Below are 27,034 nucleotides of genomic sequence, written 5' to 3' on the forward strand. Positions count from 1 at the left end.
TGTGACTTTCACCTGGAAGGGACACTAAAAACAACAGGTACTTGATACACTCAATTTTACAGAATTTGCATTTTGCACATTCTACCCTACCCCCCACCAAAGGAGAGAAAAGAAAAATCCAGCTTCCCCATGGCTCTAAGGTTTCTGAAATGGAACCTTTCTTATCAAGCCCCTTATTTCTTCCCCTACCCCAGGCGTGCGGCAGACTGGTGCTTGGAGCTCCTGCTACTGTCTGCAAGGAGTCACGGCCAGGGCCAGGGAGGGCTGGGCAGGGGTAGGGAGAGCCCGAGCTGGGGAGCCCCACACCTGGGCCGCAGAAAAGGAAGGATATGGGGGCTTGAAACCAGACGAATCCCAGGTTCTTCTCCAGCTCAGGCATTCTGTGTTTCCACCCTCTCCACTCCGCATGGAGGAGCCAAGCAGGGCCTTTAAAGGGATGTGATTTAGGCTCTTCTGCTGCCAGTGGTACCACAGGGTCAGGTGAAAGTGCAGAGAGAGGGGAAGCTGAGGCCCTCTGGTTTCATTGCCAGCCACAGAGGCAGGGCCTGCCTGGGGCTCTTTTTCTTTTTCTTTTTTTTCTTTTATATTTTTATTGATTTCAGAGAGGAAGGGAGAGGGAGAGAGATAGAAACATCAATGATGAGAATCATTGATCGGCTGCCTTCTGCACGCCTCCTACTGGGGATTGAGCCTGCAACCCAGGCATGCACCCCTGACTGGAATCGAACCCGGGACCCTTCAATCCACAGGCCAACGCTCTATCCACTGAGCCAAGCCAGCTAGGGCCTGCCTGGAAGATCTCAGTGTAAGAAACCTGCCTTCACCTGAATGCCGTGTGGAGGGACTGACTGTTCAATACATTATGGCAGTGAGGTCACGCTACGGGGGTTGGGGGAATACAGGGTGAGTCATCCTGGGTCTGAAATACTACTGTGTAGCCCTGGCTCCTTGGAGCAATAAGTGGGCATTCCTCTGCCGTTCTCTTTACTTACCTTAAGTTGGGGATAACAGGATTGTTGAGAAAATCAAATGAGATGCTGCAGTAAAGTGCTCTGCCTTATAGAAGCAGCTATAGCACCGTAGGTAGAATATACCATTTACATAAACTTTTAAAACTATAGAATATAAATTTTTGGAATTTTGTATCCCCCTCTATTAACACTGTAGGTTTTGGGGTTGAGGAGAAGAGCTTGTTCAGTGGGTGCAGGGAAGGGAGGGTCACTGGGAGGTTTTCTCCTTCTACTTAATACTGTTGGAAAAGGGTTTTCAGTGACCATCGGTTCCATTTAAAACCATCAAAGCCTCCCTGGTCGGGTAGCTCAGTTGGTTAGAGTGTCGTTCCCATACACCAAGGTTGCAGGTTTGATCCCTGCTCAGGGCACATAGGAGACTCAAACAATAAATGCATAAATAAGTGGAACAACAAATTGATGTTTCTTTCCTTCTCTCCCTTCTAATAAAATGTTTTTAAATCAATAAATAAAAATAGAAAATAAAACCACCAAAGCAGTATATTTCCATTTTGAAAAAACCAAAAGCAACCGGTGTGTATCCCTCCGGCAACTGCCAGGGACCCAAAACTAGACAGAAGAGTCGTTGGAGCCTGAGGTCCTGCCCCACCCCTCTTAGCGGCAACTCCTGCTGGCTGCCTGGATACCTCTCCCTAGCCAGACCTGTTGTTGCCTGCTGGGCTCTGTATCTTGTCAACACATAGGGACTGTTTACGGATAGTCTGAGTCCCTGGCCCTGGCCCCGGCCCCCTCTCCGGTGTGAGTCATTCTCCACCTCCCTGCATGGGGACTCTCAATCCAGTTGCCTTTCCTGTGGGGGTGGGGAGAATCCTCTGGAGTGAAATTCATTCAACAAATGTTTATGGAGAGCTTAGGTGATTGGGGAGGAGGACAGAGGACAGGGTGGATGCCAAGAGGTGCTGCTCAGGTGGGTTGAGGTGGGTCAGGTGGGGTAGGGACCACTGTAATGGGTATTTGATACAGGGGGAGGCGGGGAAGGCTGGTGGGCCTTAAAGGCAGGAGTAGAACCTGGCTCAAGACTAGGTCAGGGGCATTCGGGGCCAGGCCTGAAGGTCGGGACCCTCTGAGGCCTGCAGCATCAGGTCGGGTCCCTTAACTCAGACCCTTGCGTGGCTGGCCTGCTGCAGCTGTGTGCCAGCGTCCCCCTCACTGTAGTCTCACTTCCAGGCTGGCTGGAGGCTTCGGGGCCCTTGAAAGGCTTTGAAATTTCTTTTCTTTTCATTTGTCCACTCTCTTCCTCCACCGTTCTCCTCCCCTAGAGACCCAGTTTCAATCCCACGTCTTTTAGGAAGCTTCCATTATTCCTTTAACCTGCTTTTCCTGAGCGTGATATCACCACTGTGGGCCCGGGGCCAGGTGCTGGGATGCCAAGCCGAATAGAGCGCCAGCTACGGAGCTCCTGGCTCCTGGTCTAGGAGGAGCACCTGACTCATCCTAGGGGGTTCGGGGAGGCTGCCCAGAGGAGGTGACACCTGCACTGAGTTTTGAAAAAATGGGTAGGAGCCCTGGCCGCTTTGGCTCAGTGGATAGAAAGTCGGCCTGCGGACTGAAGGGTCCCAGGTTCGATTCCGGTCAAAGGCACCTGTCTGGGTTGTGGGCTCAGTCCTCAGTAGGGGGCGTGCAGGAGGCAGCTAATCAGTGATTCTCTCTCGTCATTGATGTTTCTAGCTCTTTCTCCCTCTCCCTTCCTCTCTGAAAGCAATAAAAATACATATATTTTTTTAAATGGGTAGGGAAGAAAAAAGGAAAAGAAAAATGGGTAGAAGTTCAAAGTGAAGAAGAGTTTCCCTCTGTGCGCACAGATGGGGTTTGGAGACTTCTGGAGTACAGGCCTTAATGTGGATGGGAGGTTGAGTGCCAAGGGTTAATCCTGAGCTCGACCAGCTTCCTGACCTCGAATCCTGACCACAGTGTACTGCTCCGGAGCAGCCTCTCCTGCTGGCCTCTGAGAGGGTCCTGCCAGTCGCTGCCTCACTGTGCTTATTGCTCTGTCTCTGGCTGCTGGGCTGCCTGCAGCCCGTGTGGTTTTTCTCTCCGAACCTCTCCTTTATCAGTCATCTCTGAAGTTTGTCTGCCACTTCACAGTGTGCAGGGCGCTTCTGTGCCCAGTCCTTTGATTCTCACTTGCCTGTACACGAAGAAACTGAGGCCCGTCCATGGTGTAATGATTTGCCTAATGGTTACTAAAGGGCAGAGCAGGGTCTTGAACCCAGGTTTTGGCCTCCTGGCCCAGTTTTCTTTTTTCCATACCTCAGGTGGCCAAGCATATGCTGCTTGTATTCTCAACTAGGTTTTTAGCTAATTTCCCAGCCAGATTTGATGTTCTCGGAGGCCTGCAGCATCAGCTCGGGTCCCTTAGGAGAGTGGGACCCTGTCTCTCTGAGCTGTGGATCGAAGCAAGCAAGAAATAGAGGTGCAGTTTAGCACAATGTTAGGGGAAGGCACAGAAAGACTGACTGTCTCCCCCTTACCCCCCTCAGCATGGGGAACAATTCCTACCCAGGTACTCAGAGCAGGTGGTTTTATGGCTGATTTACAGGGGAGGCATGTTGCAGACTTGAATTCTCTTCCTGTTGATCCTGACAGGCTTAGTTTTCATTGATGCAGCGTGGCACAAAGAACTGGCAATTAGGAGGCCTGGGTTCTGATTTTGACTCTGCCACTTCCCAGCTAGGTAGCCTTGGGCAAGTCATTCCACCTCTCTGTGCCTCAGTTTCTTCATCTATGAAGTGGGAGTCAGAATATGAGATAAAATGAGAGATATGTAAAAGGTCCCAAGACAGTGCCTTGTATCAGATGCTGTAAGTTTCCACTGTGTTTTTCTTCTTTCTTAAATCTTTATTGTTGAAAGTATTATATACGTCCCCTTTTTCCCCCCGGCCCCTTCTAGCCCACTCCTACCTCCCAATAAGTGTTTTTCTTCTTCTCTGTACTGGAGGTTGTATCTTTAAAAAAAAATGTTTTCATTGATCTTTAGAGAGAGGAAGGGAAAGGGAGAGAGAAATAGAAACATCAATGAGAGAGAAACATCCATCAGCTGCCTCCTGCACGCCCCCTACTGGGGACCGAATGTGCAACCTGGGCATGTGGCCTGACCAGGAATCAAACTGGTGACCTCTTGGTACATGGGTCTACGCTCAACCACTGGGCCACAATGGCAGGGCTGGAGGTTGTATCTTAAGATGAATCATTGATTTACATTTTTTTAAAAATTGTCATTAAGCCCACTGGTGTTTTATCATCTCACTTAATCTTCATAACAACACTCATATCTGGGTATTGGCAAAGGCTTGGTGCAGTCAGACCGCCTTCCTATTTCTCTTTCTTTCCTTGTTTTTCATTTATTCATTACCCATACATCTATTCGCTATGTGCAGGGTACCTGTGCTGGGCTTTTTAGAGAATACAGACCCAAGAATGGCTTTTCTCCTGCTTCTCTCTGGCAAACTTCTATTGAAACTTCAGAGCCCAATTCAATGGCCCCTGCTCTGAGAGCATCACCTAGTCTTGAAATTTCAGAGCCAATCCCACCTCCTTCCTCTTTCCCATACTTCACATCTAAAAGTCAGTTTTAAGGCCGCGGGCCCCTGGATCCGGGTGAGCCTGGGTCCCGGGTCCGGGCGAGGCCGCGGGCCCCTGGATCCGGGTGAGCCTGGGTCCCGGGTCCGGGCGAGGCCGCGGGCCCCTGGATCCGGGTGAGCCTGGGTCCCGGGTCCGGGCGAGGCCGCGGGCCCCTGGATCCGGGTGAGCCTGGGTCCCGGGTCCGGGCGAGGCCGCGGGCCCCTGGATCCGGGTGAGCCTGGGTCCCGGGTCCGGGCGAGGCCGCGGGCCCCTGGATCCGGGTGGGCCTGGGTCCCGGGTCCGGGCGGGCCTGGGTCCCGGGTCCGGGCGAGGCCGCGGGCCCCTGGATCCGGGTGGGCCTGAGTCCTGGGTCCGGGCGAGGCCGCGGGCCCCTGGATCCGGGTGGGCCTGGCCCCGGGTCCGGGTGAGGCCGCTGGCCCCTGGATCCGGGTGGGCCTGGGCCCCGGGTCCGGGTGAGGCCGTGGGCCCCTGGATCCGGGTGAGCCTGGCCCCGGGTCCGGGTGAGGCCGTGGGCCCCTGGATCCGGGTGAGCCTGGCCCCGGGTCCGGGTGAGGCCGTGGGCCCCTGGATCCGGGTGAAGCAGTGCCCCTGGGTCCGGGTGAGGCCGTGGGCCCCTGGATCCGGGTGAAGCAGTGCCCCTGGGTCCGGCCGAGACCAAACCAGAGGGAGTCGGACCTGCATTACCACCATTTGTCCACCATCCAGAGCTGAGGGGTCAGTGCCGACATGTACTCATAGGGAACTGGTGGACATTGATATTGGGTCTCAAAAGAACTGTTGGTCCAGAAAGAAACTCACTACAGACTGATTCATTTGCCTGTCAGCATAACTATTATTGCTCGTCGCACATTCAACTCTTATAAGTATATCTCTAGTGACACATGATCTCGCTCATCTAGGGGAAATGATGAACAACATAGACTGATGAACAAGAACAGAACCAGAAACAAGGAGGCATCGATCGGACTATCGGGCCTCAGAGGGAGGATAGGGGAGGGTGGGGGGAGGGGGGAGAGATCAACCAAAGGTCTTGTGTGCATGCATATGAGCCTAACCAATGCTTAAGTTCAACAGAGGGTTGGGGCATCCAAGGGGAGGGATGTGGGATGGGAATGGGGGGATGAGGACAAATATGTGACACCTTAATCAATAAAGAAATTAAAAAAAAAAAAAATAAAAAAAAAAAAAAGTCAGTTTTATCTCAATTCCCAAATAGTTAATGCCTACTCTATGCTGGAAGCTGAAGATCCAGATGACTCTAGAAAGTTCCTTAGGGAGCTTAAAGCCCAGTGACAGACAAGAGCATACCAACAGGACGTGATAATGTAGAATAATTCATATTATACTTGGGTTTTGAAGATAATTAGCAATAATAGCAGTCACCATTTTTTGCTAACATTGAGTGCCAGCATTGTAGTTTGGCATTCTTTACCCTTATTATCTCCTCCTGTACTGGTGAGGATAGGAGAAATAGTGTAACTTGCCCATGGTCACCCCGCTAGTCAGTGGCTGCACCCTGATTGGAACCCAGGGCAGGATGGCTATGCCACGTGTCTTTGTCTCAGTTGGTCTGGTTGTGAACCTGCTGAAGCAGCAGCTGAGTCTTGTTTCTCTTTCTCTCTGGGCCTCATGGCTGATGTTGATGGTGGGAAAAATCAACATTGAGAAGGATCAGAGCCCCTGCTCCCCCAAAAAACACTGCAGCCCCAGTGGAGACCGGAGCTGAGTGCAGATCAGGCAGGCAGGCAGAGGCTGAGCAGTCCGATCATTCCCACCTCCTGCCTTAGAAGCTTAGTAGAGAAGACGGCTCCCTTCTGGCTTGGTTAACTTGGGGGGCTTCCTGGAGGAGGAAGGCTTAAAAGATAGGATTTCCTGAGGTTTTTTACTAGGCCACCAGAGTAGAAGGGAAGAGTAGTGAGACTTCCCTGGAGAAGAACTCATGGAAATAAATACCACGTCTGGCCCTTTGGGAACCATTTTGGGCTTCTTTAGTCTTGGGCGTCCATGTTCCTCTTAGAAACAAAATAAGAATAAAACCAGGGAAAATGTGGTGAGTGGCTAAGAACACAGACTCTTCCTGGGTTTGAATCAGTTGCCAGCTACATGATTTGAAGCAAGTTGTCTAACCTTTCTGTGCCTCAGTCTCTTCATCTATAAAATGTAGGGGCAGCCCTGGCCGGGGTGGCTCAGTTGGCTCGGAGTCATCCAGCACACAGAAAGGCTGGCAGTTGGATTCCTGGTCTGAGCACATGCCCACGTTGTGGGCTCGATCTCCGGTAGGGGGCGAGCAGGAGGCAGCCAATCAATGTTTTGCTTTCACATTGATGTTTTCCTCTCTCCCTTGCTCTCTCTAAAAATCAATTTTTAAAATCTAAAAAAATAAAAGGGTGGTGGTGGTGATTGTGACCTCCCAGAGCTGTGGTGAGGTGCAAATGAGTTAAAGAACGTCAGAGCTCACTGCTGCGAACTGTGGAGTGCCAGGCTTTCTCTGGGAGGTGTTACCTTTCATGACTGTAGTTGAGACTGGTTGCTGGGGCAGTTGAAGAGGGAGTTAAAGAACTGGAATTGTTGTGCAACTAGAAATCCTTTGGGACCTGGCCGAGTTGCAGCCCCAGAGTCGTCAGGCCTGGAACTAGGGCGGCAGAGCCCCTATGTGCCCCTCAGTCCCTGGTGACCCAGCACTGGTGGGCCAAGGAGGCCCCTCTTCCCAGCACTCCCCCCCTGACTGCCCAGGCCAGGGGAGAGATACAGGAAGGGGGACCAGGGGTGTCTGGTCACCCTGGCAGCCACAGGTGACATGGAGCTGCCTTGCCTGCCTGCTTCTGCACCCGCCTCCGCAGAGGGGGACAGTCTGGGGAGAAGTAAACAAAACGTTCTCAGGGTGAAGAGCAGAGAAGCTGCGGAGGGAGGTTTGGTCAAGTGTCTGTTCAGTGTGTGTGCGTGCATGTGTAAGAAAGAGTGAGTGTGGGTGAATATGAGAGAGTGTGAGACTGTATGTGTAATAGAGGGAGAGTATGTGTATACGAGAGCAAGGGGGTGAGTACATGTGCATGTAGGAGTGTGTCAGAGAGGGAGAGTGGGTGTGTGGAAAAGACATGGTGAGACTGTGAGAGTATGTGTGTAGTAAGAGAGAGAGCTATGGGTGAATGTGTGTGTAAGAGCGAGAGTGTGTGTGTTCCCTCAGTATCCCCAGTTGCCCAATGTCACCTGTACCAGACAGAATAAGAAACACCTCTTTCCCCCACGTACCCCCCCAAAAAAAGAAACACCTCTTCCCTCCCCGAGTCTCTTCACCTAAAAGGAGACCAGTGCCGAACTGTGTCAGCAGGTTTGCCTGTGGCTCGGAAATGCTGAATTCTACGCCTCGGGTCCTTGCTCTGGCAGCAGCGGACACCTCTGCAGAAAGCCATGTGGTCCGAGAGGTCACTGGACTTGGAGCCTCATGGGCTCGCGTGGTGCAATCGTTCACATGACCATTAACACCTTTTGAGTCTCGGTTTCCCTACCCACGTAGTGGAGGATTTGCGTGTTTTCCACAGCCTGTTCCAGCTCTCACAGCTCAGATCTGATTCTAACTGACGCGGCCCCACCCCTGATTCCATGCTGGTGACATCACCACTGCCACAGCGTGTGCTCTCTCACCTGGTGTCAGTTTCCTGCACTTTGAGGAGACACTTCCGGCCTGCAGGATAGGGACAGCTGGTGGAGTCAGGGCCTGGAGAGAGGACCCGTCAAACCTGAGCTAGGTACCTGTGACAGAATCCTCCGCCTTGCCCCTGGGTGCTGCTTTCCCGTGGGCAAGGAGCCACGCATGGATCCCAGACCTTCCGCCTCAGCCTGGGTTTGGCCCGTCCCTTCCCTTGCCTGTCAGGTCCCAGAGTTCCTCCTGAGGGGCAGGGCCTCCTAAGGGGCAGGGCCAACACAGGAAGACCTGGGGAAGCACCTGGCTGCAGCCCCAGGAACTCTGGGAGCTGCCTTATTTGGAAGGGAGTGCACTGTGTCCAGTCAGGAGGCCTGGGACCCAGTCCTGGGTGGCCCGGGCCTGTCCTGCCTCCTGAGCTCCAGGTTTTCTCTCATAGGAATGCCTCTGTCTCTTCACCTGCGGTGGAGACCTGGTGGCGCAAAGGTCCCGAGGTTGAGAAAAGCATGGTGATCCCCACGAGCTCCTCACAAAGGTTCATCCTGCGCCCCCTTGGTGTCCCCAGTGCGCAGCTCCGGCCTCGCTCTGAGAGCACACACGCACTTGAGTAAAGGATCAGTTGGCTCTCTCTGCTACAAGTTTGAGAGGCTTGAAGCTAGAGTAGAACTCTTCCCTTAGACCCTGGGGAAGCCACCGACTCTTGCTGAGCCCCAGCTTTCTCTTCTGCAAAATGGGGACAGTGCCTCTCCCACAGGGCTGTTGTGAGGATGGAAGCGATGCTGGGTGCCAGGCTCCCAGCACAGAGCCTGGCTTGTGGTGCCCCTTTAGGAGTAAGGAACATCCGTCATGTTACTGCTCTTGGCTTGTTTCACAGGCCCCCCCCCCGCCCCTCCCCAGGGGCTGTGGCCCCTCTCTGGGTCTCCAGTGCACTGTCTGGCACTTCTTAGGGCCAGGAAAGTTTTGTGGGCATTTAAAAGATCTGACCTGCGAGGTAGAAGTGGAAGCTATCAGCCACCTGCCCCGTGCTGTCCCCTTAAAGTCTGCCTTCTCCTAAGGCAGCCATTGGCGCTCAGCTCTAGGGCAGGTGGGGGTCGGGTGCTGACCAGGTCCGCTGGCTAGAGCTAGAGCTGGACTCCTGGCCTTGCGAAGCTGCTTCCTGGCTCCTGCCTGCAGGAGGAGCTCAGCTCCCCTAAACCTCCATGCCATCCTGTCTGCTCTGGGAGCAGTGCCGTTGTCCTGTTCCCACCACTTGTGCATGGGTTATCTGTCCTTGCTGGGTGCCAGGGAGAGAGAGGAAGCTGAGTGACAGCTGTGGATTGAAGATGACAAGAGACATCAGAGAAGGACAGACGGGAGTGGTCAGGGAATGCTTCCTGGAGGAGGCAGGCAGAAGCTTATAGTGTCAGCCACACATTGTGGGGGTAGAAGTACAGGAACAGTGTTCTGAAGAGACAAGCTGGACTGCGCGAAGATCTTCAGGAAAAAGAGGGCATGGCTTATTTGGGGGAATTACAAAGAATTTGGCAAGGCTGAAACGTAATAATTTATAGTAGGGAGCATGGGACATGAGCAAGACCAAATGATGGAGGCAGTGCTGTATAGCAGAGACTTGGAGTCAGTATGACCTCACCCTTCCCAATACCAACCAGCTGACCACTGAGGGTTTACTGGTGGACACTGCAAAGACTGGGGGACTTTTTAGCAAAAGATGTGACTTTTGGTCAGATCTGTTTTGAAGTCAGGACATGATGGCTTTGGGGTCCTCTCCTGGCCTAGCATGGAGATGTGCTCTTTTCCCCTCAACATGTTTTGAATGTTTCCTGGGTGCTGCACACTGTGACAAGGTTCTGGGCCTAGATAGTATTTTGAGTGTGAGTCTTGACCTGTAGCTATTCTGACACTACCCAGATCAGTACCTGAGAGTAGGAGGGGCTTTGGACATGGAAGGGATGTTTCTCCTCCTTCCCAAGGACCACAGGGGTAATGAGAGCAGAGACCTGGTCAGGTAGGCTTTTGAGAATCACATGAGTAATGGCCCAGCCTTGTGCATTTTCAAATCAGTAGATACTTATTGAGCATCTACTGTGTCCCCAGCCCTGGGAATCCTATATAATAAAAGGCTAATATGCAAATCTACCGAACTGCAGAACCACTGGTTGCTATGATGCTCACTGACCACCAGGGGCAGACGCTCAACACAGGAGCTTCCCCCTGGTGGTCAATGCGCTCCCACAGGGAGAGTGCCGCTCAGCCAGAAGCCGGGCTCATGGCTGGTGAGCGCAGTGGTGGTGGCGGGAGCCTCTCCCACCTCCGCAGCAGCGCTAAGGATGTCTGTCTGCGCGCTTAGGCCTGCTCCCTGCGCGGAGTGGGCCTAAGCCAGCAGTCAGACATCCCCTGAGGTCTCCCAGACTGCAAGAGGGCGCAGGCCAGGCTGAGGGACCCCCCTCCCAGCCCGTCCCAAGTGCATGAATTTCGTGCATCGGACCTCTAGTATAAGTATAAATAGATATGTAATCTGCCTGCTCAGAGCTTACAGGGAGGAAAGCAAGACCTTTTACCTTGAGCAAAGTGCCAAACCTTCTTAACCAAGCTGACCCTGGGGTTATGGTACCAACATACAGCGAGATGCCCAGGCCTTCTCCCACCTCCCCAGAGCTGGCATTGAGAGAAGCTGTCTCAGAAGGGGACACTTGCTACCTCCCAGCTCTGAGTTTAGAGCCCCGGGTGGACCCCTGCAGAGTGGCCCGCTGCTGCTGGCTGACCAGGACCTGGCTGGGGGGATGGTTGGTGCGTCTCGGGCTGAGGGGCATGTTCAGGCCTTGATAGGGAGAGGAAATTGGACGGGTTGACTTACAGAACTGCAGAGTTTGATGGGAGCTGGGGAGTCTGTCCCTGGAGTTTGTCCTGGTTCTGCTACTCATTTGCTGTTGTGACCTTGGGCAAGCCCTTTCCCCTTTTTGAGCCTCAGTTGTCCCCTCTTTAAAGGAGGCGGGGTTGGGCTAGAAACAGGGTGGCAAGTAGGTTTTGTCTCACATGCAAAACTGATTGATTGCTGTTGGCTTCTTACACAGCTGTCTGGGCTTGGCAGGCAAGCATGCACGTCCGGGATTGAAGGTCGCTGCATGCATTCTGCAGGGCATGATCCTCAAGCTCCATCCTGCGCTGATACGCTTTGGTTCTTCTGTGCTTCCATCTATCTCCTGTGTCACTTCTCCACCAGCCTGTGGTCTGCCTTCTGCTTAAAGCCTTCATGATGGGGAACTCACTATCTTCCCTCAGACAGAATTGTTAGATTGTTATGCCTGGTCTTGAGCCTGCCTCCCTGAACTTGTGCCCGGATGATGGATGGCTTGGGTTCAGGCCTAGGTAATGCCTTTGTACTTGGAGCCTCAGGGATGGATATATAATTTCTGCCTTCTGGAGGCATACAGAGCCACTGCTTTCTGTATTTTATGACAGAGACAGAGATAGCATCTGTATATCCTTTGAAAAAAGCACTTTAAAAACATTGTCACTTAGCTTATACAGCAACCCTGTGAACCCTGTGTTATTATCACCCCCATTTTACAGCGAGGAAGTTGAGATTAGAGCGTTAACAGAATGGCCCCTGAGATCAAGCCTGTACCCCTCTGGCCAGCTTCCTTTCTCCTCCCCAGCCCTGTCCCAACCTTCTGTTCCGGCTCCCCACAAGCCACAGCCTCTTCTCTCGCCCTCCTCAGGTTTCCATGTGATTCCCACTATCTCGAACATCGTCCCGGAGAGCTGCCTGCTGATCGTGGTGGGGCTGCTGGTAGGGGGCCTGATCAAGGGTGTGGGTGAGACCCCCCCCATCCTCCAGTCGGACATCTTCTTCCTCTTCCTGCTGCCACCCATCATCCTGGATGCAGGCTACTTCCTGCCGCTGCGGCAGTTCACAGAGAACCTGGGCACCATCCTGATCTTCGCCGTGGTGGGCACGCTGTGGAACGCCTTCTTCCTGGGCGGCCTCATGTATGCCGTGTGCCGGGTGGGTGGCGAGCAGATCAACAACATCGGCCTCCTGGAGAACCTGCTCTTCGGCAGCATCATCTCGGCCGTGGACCCCGTGGCCGTGCTGGCTGTCTTTGAGGAAATTCACATCAACGAGCTGCTACACATCCTCGTCTTTGGGGAGTCCCTGCTCAATGACGCCGTCACTGTGGTGAGGGGTTGGGAACACACCCATGTACACACAGGGCACAGATCCCAATCCAAGTCCAGAGTGACCCACATCCGCCTGCTAATAATCGTAATAAGACAGCAAATGTCCAGTCCTGCTTACTGCGGGCCAGGCATCATGCTGAGCATGAGACATGGGTGATTTTACTTAATCCTCATGGCACCCTTTGGAGGTGCTTGATATTCTCACTTTATGGGGGAGGAATTAGGCCCAAAGAAGTTCAATAACTTGCTAGAATGTGAGAGAACCAAGGTAGAAGTCAAGTCCGTCTGACTCCGGGCCTGAGCTCTTGGCCTTACCAGGTCGTAGGCTCCATCCCTGACTTGGATTGTGATATGATCTTGATTGAATTGCTTATCCTCTTCCTGCCTCAGTGTAACCTTTATGGACCAGTTGGGAGGGGTGTTTCAGCTTTCATGTTGGTTATGCCTTAAGTTAAGAGTTTCATATGTGCAGAGTTCTGGGACAACACTTGAGGAAAGGGACCTTGCTCCCAGAACCCCCAAAAGTGATTAAGTAAAATGGGTTGGCCGCTTGCTCACTGTGTGACGTTAAGCAAGTGACTATACCTCTCTGGGCATCACCTTGACATCGGCAATGCGGCAGAGGAGTTAGTGCTTCCCTCCCAGGGTCTAGTGAGATCGGACAGCCCCAGCGCAGGGTCTGCACACAGCAGCTCTAGATGCTTGCACGTACCTTCCTCCCAGCCGGTTTCCTCAGGAAACAGATACGTGTATGTGCAACTCACATTGTGTTGTGAAAACATCCCTCCTCCCAGAGGGGCCCCTCAGTAGCTGCACACACAGGAAAACATAAGGGCACGTGTGCACCCCTGCATGCTTGCACATGCACCCCCTCTTCTCCACCTCCAGCCCCTCAGGAAGCTGCACCTCAAAGAAGAGGCAGACAGTGGTGGTCGGCTGCTGACAGCCTTGGCTTCCTCTCCTTCCCCCGCCCCCTCCTCGGCTCCTCGTGAGGTGGCAGAGCAGCAGCCTGGCTTGAGCAGGCAGGCGTGGTCCTGGCCTCTTTTAGCACCCCCTCTCGCCCGGAGTCACCACGCGAGCCTGTTTCTCCATCTGTAACGGGTTGCAGGGTTCTTACAGGAGTCACACTCACGAATGTCTGAAACCACTGGGTGCCAAAGGTGAAGTCCTCCCATTGGGTCTGGGTGTTGGGTTGGCACTACCAGGGAGCAGTGGGGCGTGGTTGTGTCAGGTAGACACAGTCTGGCCACCTTAGGCCCATGCCACACCTCACCACAGCAGTGGCAGTGGTGGTAGTAACCGCTGGTGTTCATTGAGCACTCCCTGTCTGAATATGCATTGCCTCGTCTAATCTGCACAGAAACATGAGGTGGGTGCTGTTGTTATGCCCATTAAAAATATATATATATATATTTTTTTTTTTTTTATTTTTCCAGAGAGGAAGGGAGAGGGAGAGAGAGATAGCAACATCAGCGATGAGAGAGAATCATTGATAGGCTGCCTCCTGCGTGCCCCACACGGGATCGAGCTTGCAACCCGGCATGTGCTCTGACTGGGAATTGAACCTTCACCTCCTAGTTCATAGGTCAATGCTCAATCACTGAGCCACGCCGGCCAGGCTCTGCCCATTTTTTTTAGTGAGGAAACTCAGGCACTGAGAGGTTACCTAGCTCATCCAAGGTCACATTCTCTGATAACTGATGTGGCCGAGGTTCAAATCTACAGTCTGAGCCCAGAGCCCAGATGCTTACCACTAAGCTACACCGCCTCCCTAGTCCCAGTGACAGCAATACCAGGCCGGAAAGGCGGGCCTTGTCCTCTCTACCCACCCCATTGGCCCAGGCAGTATACCCTGAGGACCCATGATATCTCCAGGCCGGGAGTGAGTTCAGGTAGCCCCGGGCTGAGAACGCACCTGCCGTCTGCTGCTGACCTGCCCTGACTCCCGGCTCGGGCCCTTTCTGGAGCTCTGGGTATGATGTGAGTGCCTCGATTCCCAGACAGAAGCCTGAAGGCTGTCTCTGAGCTGCTCCGTCTCAGAGCAAGTCCCCACCCCCGCCCTGCCTCCAGGGGCTGCCCAGGTACTAGGAGCTTTGGAGGGTCCCCTCTCAGGGATCCTCAGCAGCCCCCTTGTCTGGAAACTTCCCAGCTAGTCTCCTGACACCTGTCTAGGAACAGGTCAGGGAGCCAGCACCTGAGAGAGGGCAGAACCTCAAAGATGAACCTGCTAGGGAACAAGTTCTGGGCCCAGTTCTGCTGCCCCCGGGCTCGGGGCGCTCTGGCAAGTTGCCTCGCCGCTCTGAGCCTCCGTTAGCGAGGGGGCAGGCACCCGTGGCCCACCTACCTCCTCGGGCTGTCGTGCGTCAAGCAGGGTGACCATCGTCAAAGGGCTCTACCGTGTCTGAAGTGCCACTTAGACATCTGACGAAAGTGTTACAATGACTGTTTATTTCCCAGTCCAGGAGGTGGGTTGCCTTAGACTCTAAGGCTTAGAGAACCTCTCATTCATATCATCTGAACTTGGCTGTTCATCACAACCACCTGGGGAGCTTGTTGAGTAGCGATTTCTGTCCGCCCCACCCCCCACCCCCTGGCAGAGACTCCAAGCAGGGTCACATGTATTTTCAGAAAGTGTCAGAGGTTAAGAAGTCCTGTTGTAGTTCATTGTCTGAACCGTCCCTGCTTTATGCTGAAGGAGGGTCATGATCTGCCCAAATCACACAGTGAGAGAGGCCCACAGAGCAGTGCCAGGCGCAGCTAACACTGTCATTGGCGCGGATCTGGGCATTCTGCCTTTATTAACTAGTTTCATCCTCACAACAGCCCTGTGAGGTTGGTCCTATTACCCCCACTTTGTGGAGAGGAAAACTAGCACAGGGAGGCTGAATAATCTGCCTCGTGACTACTCTGGGGAGCAGCAGAGCCAGAGTCCAGCCCAGCAGGTGGGCTTCAGAGCCCGTGCTCATAACCAGCTGGGCACTGCAGGGCCCAAGCAAGGCCCTCAGAGCACCGCTGGGCACTAGGGCTTCTGTGTTACCATGTGGCCTCTTCCTGTGGCCATGGTCATTGGAGGGGAGGGGATCACACTGGTCTGACCCCAGGGAGCCTTGGGGCAGGACCCCGCCCTCCTGCCCACCAGCCTGCTTACCTTCTGCAGGTCCTGTATCACCTCTTTGAGGAGTTTGCCAACTATGACCGCGTGGGCATCGTGGACATCGTCCTCGGCTTCCTGAGCTTCTTCGTGGTGTCCCTGGGCGGGGTCTTCGTGGGCGTGGTCTACGGGGTCATCGCGGCCTTCACCTCCCGATTCACTGCCCACATTCGTGTCATCGAGCCGCTCTTCGTCTTCCTCTACAGCTACATGGCCTACCTGTCAGCTGAGCTCTTCCACCTGTCGGGCATCATGGCGTGAGTCTGGGCGTGGCCCAGGGAGGCCACCCACTTGGATTCCCTGGGCTTGTAGGGTCACAGGGGGCTCCCCAGGGCTCAGCCTCCAACTCCAGGGAGGAGACGAGCTCCACGCTCCAGGCCCTAGGACCACCCCCGGAAGCACTGACGTTAAAGTTCTGGGAAGTCCAGCCTTGCTGCTGCTCGCCCTCATTTGTCTCATAGGAAGCCCTTGGCTGTAGCTGTTCCCGTCAGCAGCCCCAGCAAGGAGGCTCAAGGCTTCCGTTGAAGGGCTGGGTCTTGATGTCAGAGCGGGAGATGCAGGGGTGTTCCCAGTGGGAGGGCTTCGGAAGTGCAGCGGCGCGGAGCTGGCTGGCGGGATCCGGGGTGAGGGAGGAGGCTGGGCCGGTGGAGCCCAGGTGAGGGAGTAAACCCTAGGCCACGGCCAGGTGTGACGGATTCCCGTTAGGCAGGCAAAGAGGCACCGCGGCATCGGGGACAAGGCACAGCCTTTGGAGTTGGTCAGACCTTAGTTTGTGTCTTAGCTCTGTCACTCGCCCGCAGTGTGACGGTGGGCAGGCGACTCAGTTCCCCTCATCTGACAGAGCACAAGAATATGCGGGGCCGAGAGGACTGAGAGAGCAGGAGTGGAAAGCCAGCCCATAAGAGGGGCTCAGCAAACAGGCCGCTGTCAGCCTCCGGCAGCAGAGGGGCTGTGGGAGGGTGCAGCTCGGCGCTGAACCCTGAACCCTGCTCTTCCCCACCCAGACTCATTGCCTCGGGAGTGGTCATGCGCCCCTACGTGGAGGCCAACATCTCCCACAAGTCCCACACAACCATCAAGTATTTCCTGAAGATGTGGAGCAGTGTCAGCGAGACCCTCATCTTCATCTTCCTCGGCGTCTCCACCGTGGCCGGCTCCCACCACTGGAACTGGACCTTTGTCATCAGCACCCTGCTCTTCTGCCTCATCGCCCGAGTGCTGGGTGAGGTCCCGGCCGGAGCCGGGGGGGGGGGGGGGGGGGGGGGGGCGCACGACAGGGCTTCCCCAGCCTCCTCTCCGCAGCGCTGAGGCTGTGCTGGGCCCTTGGGGAACCAGTCTGATCTCTGGGAGACAGTCAGGGTGTGTCGGAGTGGAGGGGCCTCAGGGCCCCTGAGGCTCTGGGCCTGTTGGACCTGAGGAAGGACCTCAGGCACACACAGCCGGGTCGTGAGTGTTCCCGTGCTGTCCCGCGGCGCAGATGACTGTAGCGCTTGCAAAGCTGCGTGCAGCTCCTCCAAACCTCGCTGCCACTGGGGCTGCACAGGGGACCTCGGGTGCTTGCACTTTCCAGACACACCTCCCTCGGTGACTGCTGCCTCCTCACCCTGGGTCTCACTGACTCCTCTCCGAGATTAGGCCTGTGGGCCTGAGCCTGACGGTGCACTGTTTTAAAACCCCTTAATCGGGTGCTTCGTCCTCCACAGATTCTGAGGGCTGAGGTTGGACCCAGACCTCTGCATTGTATAATTTTTATTATGGAAAATCTCAACCCAGAGAAAAGTAGACCCCCATATGCCCGTCATATTTGTTCAATAGCTATCATCCTGTTTCATCTCTTCCCCATCTTCCTCCCCACCTTTGGCCGCTGGAGGCCTCTTTGATGTCTCTACAGTACATCCAGGTTGGGGGCCCCTTAAGAATCCACCCAGCTCTTGGTTTGAGAGAGTCGGAGCACCCTGGGCTGAGGGGCCTAGGAAATGAGTGAACTGGGGGGGAGGGGAGGGGGGTGCTTACCAGTGGAGGCTTCCTCCAGATAGAGGAAGCCAGGAGGGGCTGGAGACAGCCTGACCCCTCTTCCTCCGCCCTGGCAGGTGTGCTGGGCCTGACCTGGTTCATCAACAAGTTCCGCATTGTGAAGCTGACGCCCAAGGACCAGTTCATCATCGCCTACGGGGGCCTGCGAGGGGCCATCGCCTTCTCCCTGGGCTACCTCCTGGACAAGAAGCACTTCCCCATGTGTGACCTGTTCCTCACTGCCATCATCACCGTCATCTTCTTCACCGTCTTTGTGCAGGTGCTGGACTGGGTGGAGCGGCCCTGCCCGGGACCCGACTCTGCCAGTGGAAGGAGGAAGCACGTGACCCAAGAGGGGGCCGCGGGTTCTAGTCCCAGCTCCACCAATACCTTGCTTCACAACCTTGGGCGAGCCACTCCTCCTTCCTGGGCTTCAGTTTCCTCAGTTGTTAAGGGGGAATTGTGATGAGTCATTGTGAAGTGACCAATCGGAATGTAAAGGAGTGAGAATGCTGCCTAACTTAGGAACCCAGTGGGAGAGAAGGAGGTACAGTTAGCAGGCCCAGGATGCTCATTATAGGGCTTTAGGAACGTGACTTCATATCTAGGGTCTCAGTTTCTGCATCTGTAAAATGGGAACACAGGGAATTGGAAAGGTTGCCGAGCCAGGCAGCAGGAGGTCTGGAGTCAGCCCAAGTTCTGCTGCTGTCTGTGTGACCTGGGAAAGACCCTCCTCCCATTTCTGGCTCTCTGTCCCCATCTTTGAAGTGAGGGGACTGGACTAGATGATCCTGAAGAATCCTTCCCGCTTGCTGGGCAGTGGTTTCTGTCATTTGACTGACGCAGGCTTAGCTGAGAGCCCTCCCGACCCTGCTTCTAGTCCCCAAGCAAGCCCAGCCTGGGATTGTGTGAATCCACCTTACCTGACCTGTGACCTTGGGCAAGTGAGAAAACACTGAGCCTCCGTGTCCCTGCCATGCCCTCCGTCTTTCCTGGACACTAACCCTGGCCAGCATGATCCTGCCCAGGAGAAGAAAATGTAGAGGAAACCTGGGGCGGCACCTATTTCCTGTCCTTGAAGAGGAGATGGGGCTGCCTCTTTTGTCCTCTTGCCCTGCTTACATTCAAAAACACTTTATCACCTTGCCTTTGCAGTTGTATATGCTAATGGCTTATCAAGCCCATTTTCAATGAAGGCAGCATTGAGGTGGTTTGAATCCAGCTCTACAACTTCTGTGAGACCTTAGAAAGTTACTGAACCCCTGGACTTCGGTTTCCTCATCTGTAAAATGGGGACAGTGGAAGAACCTCCTTCTTGTGCTGTAGGTGTTAAGGAGCTGATACTATTAAAACACCACTGGTTCTGGCACGTGGCAGTGTGCAGTTCAGTTAGCTGCTGCTGCCGTTACTCGGTGCCCCTTGGCCACAGTCCTGCCAGGGGCGCAGAGCCCAGGTGGTTCTCCCCATTAGCCTTCCTTGGGGTTGCAGAACACACTGTGGTGGAGCCCACACTTAAACCCAGGCCCTTGACCCCTGGCCTGGGCTAGATGACCAGTGTGAGTCATGTGGCTGGGTGGGCTCTCAGACCTCTGACTGTCTTCAGGAAGAGCAGGCCTTGGGGACCTGCCTTTATAGAAATGCTCACATGGAGGTTGAGATATTGGGGCTTTGGAGCAGAGGGCATCCAGCCTCAGGGGACCCCAGGGAGATGGGAGGCTGCATGGCCTCCCTGTCAGGATAGGAGAATTGGAGGCCTGACACCCACCTGCCCCCTAGGGGATGACCATTCGGCCCCTGGTAGACCTCTTGGCTGTGAAGAAAAAGCAAGAAACGAAGCGCTCCATCAACGAGGAGATCCACACGCAGGTACTGGACGCTGGGCCCTCGGTTGCAGGAGAAAGTTTGGGGAGTAGCTAGTCCTTGAGTCCATGCCTTGGCCCTTATCCCAGGACCAGGTGGTCCTTAAGCCTCCTGAGGTCACAGGTCAAAGGGAGGTGTAGTATGAGCAGCTGGGAGCCTGAGGAGGGAGCATCAGGCACAGGTGGGTTCAGAGAAGGGAGTTCCGCCATGCCTCAGCGGCAGAGGGTTTGAGGTGCCATGGGGCTCAGGATGAGTGCTGTATGGGCACCACCTCCTGGCTGCTGCTGGAACTACAGGGCTGATCTGCGCAGAGAAGCACTAGTTTTGGAGGTGGGGGGGCCTCTTCAGAAGTCTTGGTAGGGAAAGAGCCCAGTAGTGAGGCTTGACCTGGCCCTGGGCCCGTTTCAGTTCCTGGACCACCTTCTGACAGGCATCGAGGACATCTGTGGCCACTACGGCCACCACCACTGGAAGGACAAGTAGGTGGCAGGCCTGGTGGGTACGTGGGTGGGGAGGGGCAGGTAAGGGTCTCCCAGGGCCTGGGTGTCACCCCACCCCGAGGAGCTGGCTCCATCCACCTTTTCCCTTCTCCCACCAGGCTCAACCGGTTTAACAAGAAGTATGTGAAGAAGTGCCTGATAGCCGGCGAGCGCTCCAAGGAGCCCCAGCTCATCGCTTTCTACCACAAGATGGAGATGAAGCAGGCGATCGAGCTGGTGGAAAGTGGTGGCATGGGCAAGATCCCCTCTGCTGTCTCCACCGTCTCCATGCAGTGAGTGCTCATGGCCAGCCTGGCAGGCTGCACCCACACTAACCCCTCAACACCAACCTGGAGCAGGCCACGCGGGGCTGGGGGCGGTGAGCAAGGCCCCTCTGTCATCCTGTCAGGGCTGGTGAGAGCTGCAGGGCCACACTGAGGACCTGAGGCTCTGGCCCCCCACCCCCACCCCACCCAGGCCTTCCCCTGAGTGACTTCCTTCTGGCCCAGCCCGGAAGGCTCCAGGGTCACAGGAATTTTCTTGGGGACCTAACCTGTGTCGTGTTGTCCCAGGAACATCCACCCCAAGAACCTGCCTACTGAGCGCATCCTGCCAGCACTCTCCAAGGACAAGGAAGAGGAGATTCGCAAAATCCTGAGGAACAACTTGCAGAAGACCAGGCAGCGGGTGAGGGGCTGCTCCCCGCCCACCCCCCTCCAGGACAGGAGCCCCTCTGCCCCCTGGCGGCTCCAGCCCTGCCCCACACGTGTCCGGGGCCTGCCCTGCCTGACAGCTGTTCCTTCCGCAGCTGCGGTCTTACAACAGACACACGCTGGTGGCAGACCCCTACGAGGAGGCCTGGAACCAGATGCTGCTCCGCAGACAGAAGGCCCGGCAATTGGAACAGAAGGTGCGTCCGGGACTGGGGTGGCTCCTTCCTTTCTCTGGGCTCTTCCTCTTCCTGCGCCCCGCCACCGAGCCCTTGTGCAGATAGAACACTCGGATCTGGGGGTGTTGTTTCTTTGCCTTCTCCACCTGTTTCAAAAGCTGAAAGCTGAGCCCAGGGCAGGTTCCAGAAAGCCTTCCTCCCCACTAGGAGCAGTGAAGAGTCCAGGCCCCTCAGCGTATCCTCAGGCATCTGTGCTTTGACTCCTCTTTTTCTTGTGAGAAAACTAAGGCCCAGGGGAAAGGCAGGTGCCCAAAATCACAAAGCAAGGCACACCTGATTCATTCATTCATTCATTCATTCATTCAGGAAACATTTGTTGAGTGGTCTTTAAGTGCTAAGCCTCTGTGAATCCGAGTGAGTCAGCCCAGTCCCTCCCTTACGGGACTTCTCATGCAGAGGCCCAAGTAGGACAGGAAGTGGGAGGGGCTCTGAGCACCTTGAACAGGGAGGGCGTGGGGTAAGTTTAGGAATCAGAGCCATGATGGGGGAGTGTGGGCAAAGGAAGGTCCAGGCAGAAGGAAGAACATGTGCGTAGGTTCCCCATCACAGAATGTGGCCCATTCTAGAAACAGAGGGTTCAGCCCTAGCTGGTTTGGCTCAGCGGATAGAGTGTTGGTCTGTGGACTGAAGGGTCCCAGGTTCGATTCCACTCAGGGGCACATGCCCAGGTTACAGGCTCGATCCCTAGTAGGGGGCGTGCAGGAGGCAGCCAATCAATGATTTTCACTCATCATTGATGTTTCTAGCTCTCCCCTCCTTTCCTCTCTGAAATTAATAAAAATGTAAAAAATTAAAAATAATAATATTTTAAAAAGGAAACAGAGGGTTCAGCTTTCAGGGAAGATTGATAATGGAGTAAGGTTGGGGCTTTATTCTACAAGCATGGAGAGCCACGAAGGGTTCTATGTAAGGGAGTGACATGGGGAGGGGTGGTGGCAGGGGGAGATGGAAAGGAGTGGGTAGATTCAAGAGACATTTATTTTTTAATGTTTTTATTGACTTTTAGAGAGAGGAAGGGCTAGGGGAAGAGGGACAGAAACATCAATGAGAGAGAAACATCGATTGGCTGCCTCCTGCACACCCCCTACTGGGGATCGAGTTGCAGCCCGGGCATGTGCCCTAACCGGGAATCAAACCAGGGATCTCTTGGTTCATAGGTCAAGGCTCAACCACTGAGCAACACCAGCCGGGCTCAAGGGGCATTTAGGAGGGGGAACTAGTAAGACCTGGTCATCAGTTTGAGGTGGGCTGAAGGAAGAGGAAGAGGAGCAGGGGTCACGTCTAGCCTTCTGACTGGGGTAGGTGGGAGCGGTGGCTGTGACAGGGGAAGCCGAGAAAGGAACGGGGTTATGAGGGGAGGTAAGAAACAGTTCGTTTCCAACATGTTGCATTGAGATGCCTGGGGGCCACCCAGGACCCGGGTGTCCACTCCTGAGTTGACTTATGGATCTGTACCTCGCGGGTAGGTGTGGCTGGAGCTAGACTGGGACAGTGTCACCATGGGAAAGGCAGGGCAGTGCAGGAGGTTCAGGGCCACCCAGGAGATTGCATAGCTTGAGGGGAGCCTGGGCCAAGCCCTCAGGAACCCCTGAAGTGCCAGCATGGCACAGCCTAATGAGGAGTTGCCGGGAGGGAGTGGGTGCCCAAGCACGCCTGTGGCCAGCAGCCTCCGGTGCCATCAGCGGGGTTGCCTGAGCTCACACCTGTCTGCTCTTTCTGTCAGATCAATAACTACCTGACAGTGCCGGCCCACAAACTGGACTCTCCCACCATGTCCCGGGCCCGCATCGGCTCAGGTAAGGCAGGGCCCAGGGTGCCTGGTGAGGGGCCTGGCGGCTGGGCGCTCAGGGCCTCACAGAGCCAGCGGGGAGGACAGGCTTCTCCTTCACTGACCTCCCAAGTCTTGAGCTCCTCCTACATCCGGCGGAGGTGGGGGTGGCCTTGCTGCCCTCCCCGGGGACAGGTGCTCCACGTGGGCTGACGGTGAAGTCTGTGCAGGGAGCTGGGTGCCTGGCAGCGGGGCTGGAGGGGTCTGCACCATCGGGATCTCCACGAGGGCGGACCTTCTCTCAGGCCTGGGTCCCTGGGGTGTCAGTGACTCGGAAAGGAGCCCTAATTCTTGGTCTGACGGGGAACACACATGGGAGCCGGGTGTGAGGGGAGGAACACAGTCCTACCTTTGAGGTCCCAGACGGGATGATAGACTATCTGATGAGGGTTCATAAAGGCCCACGAGGAGTAATTCCGACACCAGGATTGCGGCACTCGCAGGGGCTCTGTGGGAGCGGCTCGCACGGGCTGAGGTGGGGCGCATGCTGCTCCGGGCTCAGGGCTCAGGGGCAGAAGCCAACGGTGCCTTGTTCTTGGTCCCCAGACCCGCTGGCCTATGAGCCGAAGGCCGACTTGCCAGTCATCACCATCGACCCCGCCTCCCCGCAGTCGCCCGAGTCTGTGGACCTGGTGAATGAGGAGCTGAAGGACAAGGTCCTCGGGCTGAACCGGAACCCCAGGGTGGCCGATGAGGAGGATGATGACGGGGGCATCGTGATACGGACCAAGGAGCCCTCTTCCCCCGGCACTGACGATGTCTTCACCTCCGGGCCCAGTGACAGCCCCGGCTCCCAGAGGATACAGCGCTGCCTCAGCGACCCAGGCCCCCACCCTGAGCCTGGGGAGGGAGAGCCTTTCATCCCCAAGGGGCAGTAGCGCTGGGGCCAGTGGGCCACGCCTGTCCCACCAAAGACTCTCCCACCAGAGCAGGGGCTGCTGGGAGCTGGGGGCCTCCCCTCCTTCCTGACCTGCATGGCAGCTGGGCCCAGCACGGCTTCCCCTGCCTCCTTGGGAAGCTCCCCCGCGACCACCACCAGAACTGCCTTCCCCATCCACTCGGCAGCACTGCTGGGCTGTGAGGCAGACCCCGCCCCTTCCTGTCTGGCTCGCTCCCATCCCCAGAGGAGGGCCTCCGAGTTTCCCAGACCTCCGTGCCCCCTCTCCTCCGTCGCCCTCCTCATGCAAACCAGTCTTACTTTCTAACCAAAGAGCCTCTGGCTCAGCCTGGGTCCCACCTGGGAAGGGAAGGAGCCCAGGCCTCTCTTGGCCTCGGCCAGGCCCTTCATTAACAGAGGAAAGATTCGGGGGAGCAGATATCTGAAGCACCCCCCTGCCAGCTTTGTCATCCTGGCCAGCGAACCTGACACATCCTTTCTCAGAGCTGCACCTCTGAGCTGCTCTGTGTGGAGTTGGGGCGCTTTGGACCGTGAGTAACTCAGCTTTCCCAATTGCTCCAACAGGGACCAGTGAGCCGCCCGGCGGCTGGTGTCAGGAGAGAGGCCTTCAGGGGCTCCAGACAGTGCTGCCTTTTATCTATTTTGTTCGTCCCACTTCCACGTAGGATCTGTTTGCACACAGGCCATTCCTGTTTTTAAAACATTTTCAGAGCCCCTGGCTGAACGAAACCATGGCCCTCCTCCAGAGAATCCCCCTCATTTGGGCCTGTCTGCCCAACACTCCCCAAGTCGGTCCTCTGCCTCCTGGACTGGTAACTGTGGCCCCAAGACCCTGATTTCAGAAGTGAACCCCCAAATCCAATCATGGTCCTCTCCCATTCACAGATGCTGGGCCGTCTGGTCCTTTGCTCTTGGGCCTGCCCCTCAGTCCTGCTGGCCTGTTCTTTCTCTCATCCCTCCCATCGGCCCCAGGAACCCCTCCCTCTTAGGTCCCCGCACCCAGCTGGCTGTGGAGCCCAGTCCTCGGGGAGCAGACGTCCCCTGAGCATTGCCCACCCGGCCGGGGCTGGTGGGTGGGCAGAGCCCTAGGCTCCCGGGGCCTTTGCTCACAGGCACACAGTCCCATCCCCCCTGCTACCATGGCCAGGCCCAGCGGGAGTGGTGTCTGTCCTCCCCGGGGCACTCCCCCAGGATCGTGCAATAGTCAGAGTCCCTCTTCCCAGTGGACTGGGCAGCGGGTGCTCATCTGTCCCCCTCCATGCAAGTGCTGTTTTGGGCAGGAGTCACCATGCAAGGGTGACGTGACAACCATGTTCAAAGCCACCACAGCTGCTGCTGCTCTGCCGCCTGTACAGAAGAAACCAAATTTTTTTCATATTCTAATAAATCCATATGAGTTTTTAATAGAGTCGAGGGCTGTTTCCTGGGAACAAGGGACTTTGGGGCATTGGGGCCTGGGGACCTGAAAGGCTTAGCTCAGTGGCTGGCACAGAGAAACACTTAGTGCCCGTCAGCCGCTGATGCGGTTATTACTGCGTGCCAGGCATCAGACACAGCCGTGAGCAGAGCAGCGCGCTTCCGGCCCACCCACCCCCACCCCGTGCCTTCAGCCTCGGGAAGAGCAGATTCATCAAACATTCACATAAACCAGGGAAAACCCAACGTGTTTGTGAACGAAAGGCGGGTGGTGAGGAGGCCTTTCCTAAGTGATAACCTAAGAATGAGCTGTGGTTAACCAGGTGACGACTGTTCTAGAGCGTTCCCAAGTATTCTGACTGGGAGATGCACAGGGAGCACCCTAGGATCTAACGAAAAGACCAGTGTGGCTGGGTCAGGGTGAAGGAGGGGAGGCAAAGAAGGGCCCTGCCGTCCACGGTTAGGGTTTGGGTTTATACTAAGGGCCATGAAAAGGTTCTCGCCTGTAAGGGGGGACAATAGCCCCTGAATGAAATGCGCTCCGGTGTGTGAGGGCTCAGCACAGAGCAGGTGCCCAGAGTGCGCTGAGTTCCCCTGAAGTTCTGACCACCAGAGGGCAGTGGGGCCTTGGCTCCTTGGAACCTGGGCTGTCCAGGAAGCATCTCTGCCCAGCCCGGGACCTCTGTACAGAGCTGATTTGACCCACGAAATCTGAAGTATTCAGTGCCAAGGACTGTAGGGAGGGACCATGCCATTTCTGTATTAGTTGGTGTCCCATCAAGAAACGGATGGTATGCTCAAAGGATACTGAAGAGCCTTCAACTAAGGGATCCTTTACAGGGATGCGGGCAGGGGACCCACCAGGGAGGGACCCAGGGAGCTCACCCTGCAGGAAGCCAGTACCACCTCTATGCCTGAAGGGTAAAGAAGAGAGCTGTGACCAAGGAGGGGGTTGCCCTGCTGGAGCCGCAGCCCTGGGGAGCAGAACGCAGCCCCTGCCAGGCAGGGGCCCACCAGACAAGTATTCTGACTTGAATCCTGCTGGTGCCTCTCCTTGGCCAGACCCAGCTGGAAGCCAGAATGAAAGGCCTCTGAGTGGTTTCACTGAGTTCAGTCCACACGGGTCAGCCTTCCAGTAAATGGAGCAAGAGAAGAGTGGGCATAGAGGGGAGCAGGGTATTCGAGCAGAGCGATTTCTTGTGTCCCCCACCATCCACTCTTGTCCATTAGATGCAAAGCTCATGTCCCTATGGCTACTGAATTTCAATTTGGGGTGATGAAAACGTTTTGGAAATCGATTGTGGTGATGCTTGCACAACTTTGTGAAGGTACTAAATGCCACTGATTGTTCACTTTAAAATGGTTCTCTTTATGTTATACTAGAGGCCTGGTGCACGAGATTCACGCACTGGGCGGGGGGGGGGCTCTCAGCCCTGCCTGCGCCCTCTCACAGTCTGGGAGCCCTCAGGGGATGTCCGACTGATGGCTTAGGTGGAGAGCAGGCCTAAGCCATCAGTGGGACATCCTTAGCACTGCTGCCACTGCCGCTGCGCTCGCCAGCCATGAGCCATGAGCCCAGCTTCTGGCTGAGCGGTGCTCCCCCTGTGGGAGCGCACTGACCGCCAGGGGGCAGCTCCTGCGTTGAGCATCTGCCCCCTGATGGTCAGTGCGTGTCGTAGCAAATGGTCATTTGCCATTAGGTCGATTTGCATATTAACTTTTATAGGATGAGTTTCACCTCAGTTTTTTTAAATGGAAGGAAAAAGGTTTATTTCCAACAGGACCTGTTTGTCACGTTGACCATATCCTTATCCTTCAGTCATTCTCACCTTGAGCCAAATTTAAAACTTTAGTCATCACTAAGGCTCTTTCAGTAAGACAGGAGGAAATAACAAAAACCTGCTACAGCGCCCCCTGCTGTATCTGGTCACAGGCTAAGTGAGCAATCATACATCGTCCTTCCACCCCCTCCATGTTCCTCTTACCAGTGGCCAGGACTTTAACT

The 27,034-nt window shown here is 55.4% G+C and overlaps 1 protein-coding gene across 1 annotated transcript in view; it reads left to right on the plus strand.

Annotated features, from left to right (window-relative positions):
• Positions 1–25,007, plus strand: part of SLC9A1 (solute carrier family 9 member A1) — a 54,235-nt gene extending 29,228 nt beyond the window's left edge. The window contains exons 2-12 of the mRNA XM_079777990.1: positions 11,973–12,433; positions 15,593–15,843; positions 16,591–16,808; positions 17,677–17,879; positions 19,376–19,465; positions 19,868–19,938; positions 20,058–20,231; positions 20,511–20,625; positions 20,747–20,848; positions 22,611–22,683; positions 23,262–25,007. Coding sequence (XP_079634116.1) covers positions 11,973–12,433; positions 15,593–15,843; positions 16,591–16,808; positions 17,677–17,879; positions 19,376–19,465; positions 19,868–19,938; positions 20,058–20,231; positions 20,511–20,625; positions 20,747–20,848; positions 22,611–22,683; positions 23,262–23,593 — 2,090 coding nt within the window. The 3' untranslated portion in view covers positions 23,594–25,007. The remainder of the gene's footprint in view (positions 1–11,972; positions 12,434–15,592; positions 15,844–16,590; positions 16,809–17,676; positions 17,880–19,375; positions 19,466–19,867; positions 19,939–20,057; positions 20,232–20,510; positions 20,626–20,746; positions 20,849–22,610; positions 22,684–23,261) is intronic.
• The last annotated feature ends 2,027 nt before the right edge of the window (positions 25,008–27,034 follow it).

The sequence above is a fragment of the Cnephaeus nilssonii genome, assembly GCF_951640355.1.
Source record: "Cnephaeus nilssonii genome assembly, chromosome: 7".
NCBI lineage: Eukaryota > Metazoa > Chordata > Mammalia > Chiroptera > Vespertilionidae > Cnephaeus > Cnephaeus nilssonii.